Source organism: Daucus carota, chromosome 2, assembly GCF_001625215.2.
Source record: "Daucus carota subsp. sativus chromosome 2, DH1 v3.0, whole genome shotgun sequence".
In the NCBI taxonomy this organism is placed as follows: domain Eukaryota; kingdom Viridiplantae; phylum Streptophyta; class Magnoliopsida; order Apiales; family Apiaceae; genus Daucus; species Daucus carota.
This window is the reverse complement of record NC_030382.2, coordinates 17,415,947-17,424,060: the sequence shown is the minus strand read 5'-3', so window position 1 is coordinate 17,424,060 and position 8,114 is coordinate 17,415,947. Positions and strand designations below refer to the sequence as shown.

The window sequence follows — 8,114 nt, the reverse complement described above, 5'->3', positions numbered from 1 at the left end:
TGCTATTAAAAAGTTGAAAGCTGCCAATCTTAAAATTGATACACTAGTCTTAGATATTCATGCTTATAAAATGAATGAGATGAACGTATTAAAACCTAAAATAGAACAACTGACTATGGATTTAGGATTACAATGTGCTAAAGTCAGAGTTCTAGAGAAAGGTGAGATTGCTTTAAGACTTCAGCTAGATGAAGAGAAAGTGAAATGTAAAGCCTTTAAGGATGCCTCCACTATAGTCAAAGAACTTAATGATAAACAAGAGATCAAGAGAACTGTTGGAATAGGTTTTGACTATAACAAATCTGTAGGTAAGGCTAGTAACATTACTCCCTTTAAGAAGAGTGCAAAGGAGAGAGGAATTCCTTTTGTTTTGAAAGATTCAGTTACAAATTGAAGGTTCAGTTACAAATACAGGTTCTATAATAAATCTGATTCTAACAGATAAACGTCCCGGAGTTCGGATAAATATCAGCAACGAGAGGATAAGAGTTCTATCTTATCTCTTGCCTCGAGGCATACTTCGATAAGAAGTCTGATACACGGAATCGTACTTCCGTCCGATTTCTGGCTCCGAAGCGCCTATATAAAGGGCTCTACCCCTCATAACTAGAACTACGTTTTGGACTTGATTCTTCTCCTAGCAGAGGATACGTAGGCATCTCGCATTGAGACCAATCCAAAGCACGAATCGCTCACCCCCTTCGTTTTCTATTCTATAACAATTACCGAACTTAATCATTTAAATATTCTATACATTTGTTTTGATATAAAATTCTGAAGCAAATAATGGTTAATTTGTTTTCACCTTTTTTTTGGAAAAAGAGAAATATATATCTTATTTTTAATAATGTACATATATATTACTTTTAATATTTTTATTTCCATGTTGAAAATGTTTTTACGTGCTTTTTTAGGTTAATTGCCAAAGAGTCTTAATCGAAATATGAAAGTAAAAAACAAATAAAAGACAAAAGAGTTGGTTACGCGGAAAACCCCTTAGGAGGTAAAAACCGCGGGTGGGATGTTCCCAGCCGAAAGAATGCTTCAGTATGTAGAATTTGTGTTTGAGTACAAGTGTATGAGTGAGTCCTCAACTCTTCTCTTAACCTCTATTTATACTACAATTTAGTACAATTTGAATTTTCTGATCCATGCCCGTTGCCCACTCTCTTCATGCTTATCCTAGATAACTGATTTTGTTGAATCCTCCCGATTCTCTCTCCACGTCCCTTGACTCTTTCCATTCTTCCTTGTCACGTGCTAGTCATCACGCTTCCCACATGTCGCCTTGCTCTCGTCACGTCCACTTGTTGTCAGCTGCTTCTTATCACGTCATGTCTGCTGACTCACGGACCTAACAATAGCCCCTTGATTTTTGTTGATTATTCTTTAATCAATAAAATCAATTTCCTGAGCGCCAAGATTTTGTAATAATCCACACGCCATCTCTGCGACTCCTCGGTTATCCCCTTCATTTCTTTTCCCTATATCTCCTCCTTTTATTTTATCATGTGTTTTTCATCTTCTCACACATTCACCTCATACTGTTTCCACTACCCTCTCTCATCCAGTGGCGAAAAAAAGTTCTCTAGGCCCAAGTTCTTCAGATGCTACTCCTCAAATCAATTCTCTCTGGGTTGAGACGCTGCTCCTCGACGTTCGTGATAGTGAAGCTAGTCTCATGGAGAAGGAGAAGCTCTCTCAAGTCACAACTCTCCTGGGAAAGGACGTTGATGCCGTCATTCCTACCGAAACTGAGCGCCCCGATTGGTATCGTAAAGGTTGGGTTTGTCTCTAATTCTACCCTTTTGACATCGGGATGAAGTTCCCCTTTTCCAAGCTCGTGAAAGAGGTTATTTGTTCCATGCAAATCTCTCCGGGGCAACTTATGTCTTTTGCCCGGAGAGTCCTTGCATGTCTCGAATGTATCGAAGCCAAGCACAAACTCAGTATTGATGCCGATGTGGTAAAGTATTGTTACAGCACTAAGAAGTTCTACGGTGTTCGATTTGGCTTTTCCAACATGCTGAGGGATGATTGTTTGATTTTGAATGCCAATTCGGCGAATGATAGGCAGTGGAAAGATGACTATTTCTTTACTGACAAAGCTTCCTTAGGAGATGAGGGGTCGTACTTCTTTGAACGTTGGAACCCTAAAGGTATTAATTTGTGTTTTGTTAGTGCTTTTGAGATTTTCGTTGTTTTTCATACCATGTGTCACATTAACCGCTTTCTCAATGATAATTGCAGATCCTGATTTTGACGTGGATGAAAATAACGTCCATGTTAAGAACAAAGTGGAGAAGATTCTCGCTCTTCCCATTGAAGATAAATTGTGGCCCAACTGTCTGTGTCACTCTGTTAGGAATTCCTGTCCTGTCGATGTCAAGAGTTATTTGGAAAAAATGCGCAAATCTCCTTCCACCAATCCTGGTGAATGTTCCAAGAGGATCCCCGTTAAGTCTGTTGCCTAGAGGACTAGGAGCAAGGCCACACCTTGTGCCGCGAAGGCCTCATGCTCTGTTCAAAGCGTGTCTTTAGAATCTCTTGATAGCCCCAGGGTGGAAAAGTCTATAGAAGTGAGTTCTGACAGAGTCTACGCAAAAGGTATTCGCCACTTACTTTCTCTTGTCACCTATGTCATTCTATCTTTATTCCTCGCAACTGTTCTGTTAACTTTCCTTGAGCCCTTTTATGTCATTGTAGAGTTTAAGCCCCCTGTTATAAAGCCCCTGATTATTTCTAGTAGAGAGTTGTTTGCCAAGAGGGCTCGTGAGGATAAACCCAGTGACACTGAGTCTTCTAAGTCACCGCCCTTGTTTAATCTTGAGCTAAGCCCTGATGCAGAGAGGTTCAAACCCTCCCCCTCAGTTGTCTTGACAAAGCCCGAGTCATCTTTTCCTGCAATTTTCCGTTATTATGATGCTGGAACCAAGCCCTCAGATTTTGCACATATGTTGGAGGATCTCCTGCTTGGTCAGTATGTAGAGGAAAGCTCTCGTAAAGGTCCTAGCTTTCCGTTTGAGGAAACAGTTGGTCATGCCTTTCATGTAAGGCTTTCATTCGTTATGATTCTTCTTTTATCAGAATTTGTGGTTTCATTTCATCATCTTTTGTACTTTTTTCGTTGCAGGCTCTACAAGCATCCTTGATGTCCACAAGATGCATAAGGATACTCTGGCAAAACTGTCTGCCCTCGAGGAGACCCATCGTTCTTGTTCCGAGAAACTGAAGCTCGCACTGGATTCTGCCGCATCCAACAAGAAGTCACTCCAAGAGGTGCAAGGTGAGCTGAAAGAATTTGTAAAGAAGGTCCAATCATTCGAGGAGAAGATGACTGCAGAAGCTCAGGAGGCCATTACCCATCATGCGATGCGCACCAGGGTAGAAGTCATGCAAGAGTATTTCCGTGGTGAACATGTTTCTTGGGATCTCAACGAGACCATGCGCATCTACAATGAGGCTTATCCAGGGGACGCGTTTCCAGTCTTCGCCCCTATGACTGTGGCGGTGGCTCGGGAGGATAAAGGAAATCTGATCACTGAAGGCAAGGGTGAAGTGGACAAAGACGAAGGGAACATGGAGGTGTAAAGTCGTAATGCGTCGTTATTTTGCTAAGACTTGTGTGGTGTTGGTTTATTCGTATTTTCGTTCATAAGTACGTTTGTGGTTTGAACTTTTGTGTTTATGTTCATGTTTTATTTTGTTGGATTATGTTCCCGTCTTGGGGGAATTATGTTATGTCATTTGCTCAGCGTTATCCTTGTCAAATACTTGTGATTTCTCTTTATCGTTGATTTTCATGTTTGTCGCTATGTCCTTGTTGCCACATGTTATCGATTTTTGTGACTTTGTGGCTGCATGCAATCGTGGAATTATTGAAAATAACTTGAGGACTCATGTACTGTGTAGCTGACTTCCGAATTATAGTTTAAGGTCCGTATTACTAGAACTTAAATGGTGATTCAGAAGCAAAGAGTTACATGGTGTTAACTTAAAGCAAGTAATGTCATATCGTCAAACAAAACAAGTAAGAGCATGGTATCAATTTCAATAAAGTAAAAGAGCATGACACAGAACACCTTGAAGTTTTATTAATCACAAAATTATTCTGACATGTTCATACTAAACAAGCAACTACTCAAAAGAAAAGCGACATCAAGAAAAGCGACATGTCCTAGCGACTTATTCAATGAACTTTCATGTTTAGACCAGCACTCTTACTCACATATGATAAAGCTTAAGGTGAAGGGCATTCCAACTTCGTGGAACTTGTTTCCCATCTAATGTTGATAACTGGTAGGCTCCTTGACCAACAACTGCATCGATCAGATATGGTCCCTCCAAGTTGTCAGCGAATTTCCCCGCTGCTGGGTCCAAGGTGTTCTAAAAAATTTTCCTTAATACCATGTCTCCAACACGGAACACACGGATGTGAACGTGCTTGTTATAGCTCCGCGCTACTCTCTGTTGATATGATGCAAGCTGTATCTTTCCCATTTCTCTCAGCTCGTCAACAGTGTCCAGATCATGTGCTAGCTCAGCTTGGTTTGAGCCATACGTCTGTAGCCCATATCGTGCTGTTGGTGTCCAGACTTCTGTAGGTAGGACGGCTTCAGTGCCGTAGACCAGGCTGAATGGTGTCTGACCCGTTGACGTCTTAACCGTTGTTCTGTCCGCCCATAAGACCCAAGGCAGTTCCTCAGCCCATTTTCCCTTGTGAGTGGTGAGCCTCTTCTTCAGGTTGTTCATGATAATTTTGTTGCTAGATTCAGCTTGACCATTGGACTGTGGGTATCTGGGTGTTGATTTCACTAGGCTGATGTTGTATTTCTTGCAGAAAGTTTCTGTCTTCTCGCTTATAAACTGTGAGCCATTGTCGCATACAATATCTGAGGGTATCCCAAACTTGCAAATGATGTTCTTTTTGATGAAAGCAATTACTTCTCTAGACGTTACTTGCTTGAATGCTTCAGCTTCAATCCACTTCGAGAAGTAGTCCATCATGGCTAACATGTATACTTTCTGTCCTGGTGCCGGTGGCATCTTGCCAACTATGTCCATGCCCCCACTTCATGAAGGGCCAAGAGGGGACTGTCGCGTGGAGGTATTCTGGTGGTTGATGCATGGTGGGAGCATGGCGTTGACACGCGTCACATTTCTGAACAAATTCCATCGCATCATGTTTTAATGTCGGCCAGTAATATCCCATACGTAAGACTTTGTTAGATAGGCTTCTTGCACCAGAGTGGTTCCCGCATTCACCTTGATGCAAATCAAGTAGGGTTAGAGCAGCTTCTTTTGAGTTTAGGCACCTTTGTAGTAATCCTGTGGTGGATTTTTTGAACAACACGTCATCTATCAGAGAGAATCGTGAAACCTTCATGCGTATGGCTCTTGCCTCATTGCGGTCTGTAGGCAGAACACCATGCTTCAGGTAGTCCGTATAGACTTGCATCCAGTCATCAACATTTTCTTTGATATGAGTGTTAAAAATAGATGTTGGTGACTCATTTTGCAGTCGTAAGATTGCAGGTTGCGTTATGTGTATGATGGGGATGTTTGACATACCAGTGCTTCTGAAAACAGCCCCCAAGCCTGCCAGTGCATCGGCTTGTGTGTTGAGCTCCCTTGGAACCTGTTGGATAGTAAACGTGTCAAATGATAGCTGTAATTTTTTCATTATGTCAAGGTACGTAAGCATTTTATGATCTTTTGCTTCATAGGAGCCGTTAACATGATTAACAATCAGGAGAGAATCACAATGTACGTTAATGTTTTTAACCTTGATGTCTTTTGCAGTGGTCAAACCTACTATCAAGGCCTCGTATTCGGCTTCATTATTCGTAGCCTTGAAGTCGCAACACACTGAGTAAGCTATCCTGTCCCCTTGTTGTGATTGCAGCACTAATCCCAGCCCCGTGCCGTTCACGTTGGATGCTCCGTTAGTGTAGAGCGTCCATGGTTGAGAGTTTGCAGTCGATGTCAGGTGCTGGAGTTCTTGTTCTGCTTGCATCATTTGATTAGGGCTGAAATCTGCCACAAAATCAGCCAGTGCTTGCGACTTGATGGCTGTTCTGGGCTTGTAGACTATGTCATACGTACTCAGTCGGATTGCCCATTTTGACATCCGTCCGGTGAGTTCTGGCTTGCTCAGCACCATCCTTAAAAAGAAATTTGTCATGACATGTATCTTATGTGTTTCAAAATAGTGTCGCAGTTTTGTTGACGTCATAGTGAGTGCAAGAACTAATTTTTCAAGAGGCGTATACCTGCTTTCAGCTTCAATTAGACTCTTGCTGGCGTAATAAATTGGAGATTGCACCCCATTTGCCTCTTTGACTAGAACACTGCTGACTGCGTGGTTTGTAACCGACAGATATACGTACAAGTCCTCTCCTTTTTCTGGTTTTGCCAGGAGTGGTGGTGATGTCAGGTAGTGCTTGAATTCAGAGAGAGCAGCTTCATGTTCATTGGTCCATTCAAATCCCTTATTCTTTCTCAGAACATTGTAAAACAACCTGCACCTATCCGATGATCTTGATATGAATCCGTTCAGTGCCGCTACTCTTCCCGTCAGTTTTTGAACGTCCTTCATGTTGGTTGGGCTTGTGAGCTTGATGATGGCTTTGATTTGTTCCGGACTTGCTTCTATGCCCCTGCGTGTCACCATATGGCCTAGAAATTTACCCGATGAGACGGCAAAATTGCACTTGGAGGGATTGAGCTTCATGTTGTAGCTTCTTTGTATGTCGAACACTTCCTCAAGATGTTTGACATGATCTTCTGCATTCAGGGATTTCACCACCATATCGTCAATGTACACTTCCATAGTTTTCCCGATTTGCTCTTTGAACATTTTGTTAACGAGTCTCTGGAGTGTTGCACTTGCATTTCTTAATCCGAACGGCATGGCTAGATAGCAGTAAATTCCCCTTTCAGTAACAAAAGCTGTTTTTTCTGCATCCGAGGGATCCATTTGAATTTGGTTAAAACCGCTTGAGGCGTCGAGAAACGTCAGTAATTCATGTCCCGCAGTTGAGTCGACCATGGTGTCGATGTGAGGGAGAGGAAAGGGATCCTTAGGGCATGCCTTGTTCAAGTCGGTATAATCTACGCAGACTCTCCACTTGCCATTCTTCTTTGAACTATTACGACATTGGCGAGCCATTCTGGGTAGTCGACCTCCCTTATCATCTCTGTTTTTAGCAGTCGTGATACTTCGTCGTTAATTATTTTGTTTCTTTCAGCTGCAAATTTTCTCCTTCTATGTTGGACTGGCTTGTGGTCAGGATCGACGTTTAGTTTGTGTGTAATTACATCTGCGCTAATACCCGTGATGTCCTCATGTTCCCAAGCAAATGCATCCAGTCTTGTTGTCAAGAAATCAACTAGGTGACTTTCTATGGTGGGGGACAGGTCGTCTCCGATCAGAACTTTCTTGTCCCCTGTATCGAGGCTGACTTCAGTTAACTTCTCTGGTCCCGTCATGACTGGCGGAGGAGTGGTTTGCGCCTCATGTTGGACAGTAGGTTTCATGCAAGTTTTGTAACACTCCCTTGCCGTTGCCTGGTCCCCTCGGATTTGTTGCACTCCCCATGGTGTAGGAAACTTTAACACTTGGTGGAATGTTGATGGCAGAGGTTGTAAGTCATGGATCCAGGGACGCCCCATTATGATGTTATACGTAGAGTCGCATTCTATGATAAGAAACTTGGTCAGGATGTTCACTCCCTGAGCATAGGTCGGTAACGTGATTTCTCCTACTGTTTTCTTCGTCTCACCACCGAACCCTACCAAGATGGTCGACTTCTTGATCATGTCACTTTCGGCAAGCCCCATCTCCTGTAGTGTGTGTTTCGTCATGATGTTTGCTGCACTGCCATTGTCTATCATGATTCTCTTAATGAGGCAATTCCCCACAGGAAGCGATATTACCAGGGCGTCCTGTTGTGGCTCATTTATGTGTTCCCGATCTCTCCCGTCGAAGACTAATGGCTCCGTGTCGTCAGCTCGTTCACTTATTGTTGCGACTTATTTCTCAATTCGTCAAGATATTTGCTTGGCTTGTGAGTAAGTCGCTCCACATACCTCCGAGCCTCCTGCTATGAAGT

General features: G+C 42.7%; 1 protein-coding gene across 1 annotated transcript; it reads right to left on the bottom strand.

Moving 5' to 3' along the window:
• Positions 1-4,386: 4,386 nt before the first annotated feature.
• LOC108203528 (uncharacterized) lies at positions 4,387-7,051 on the bottom strand. Its single transcript, XM_017372503.2, has 2 exons — positions 5,023-7,051; positions 4,387-4,892 (listed from the first exon to the last, which is right to left on the bottom strand). Exons 1-2 carry the CDS (start codon positions 7,049-7,051, stop codon positions 4,387-4,389), a joined length of 2,535 nt encoding a protein of 844 aa, XP_017227992.1.
• Positions 7,052-8,114: the final 1,063 nt, after the last annotated feature.

Bases quoted from the DNA above. Each gene is read 5' to 3' on its own strand.
- LOC108203528 (XM_017372503.2), bottom strand. From the start codon at position 7,051: ATGGTCGACTCAACTGCGGGACATGAATTACTGACGTTTCTCGACGCC. The intron at 4,893-5,022 runs GTATACATGTTA...GGATACCCTCAG, and splicing joins CACCGGCACCAGGACAGAAA to ATATTGTATGCGACAATGGC.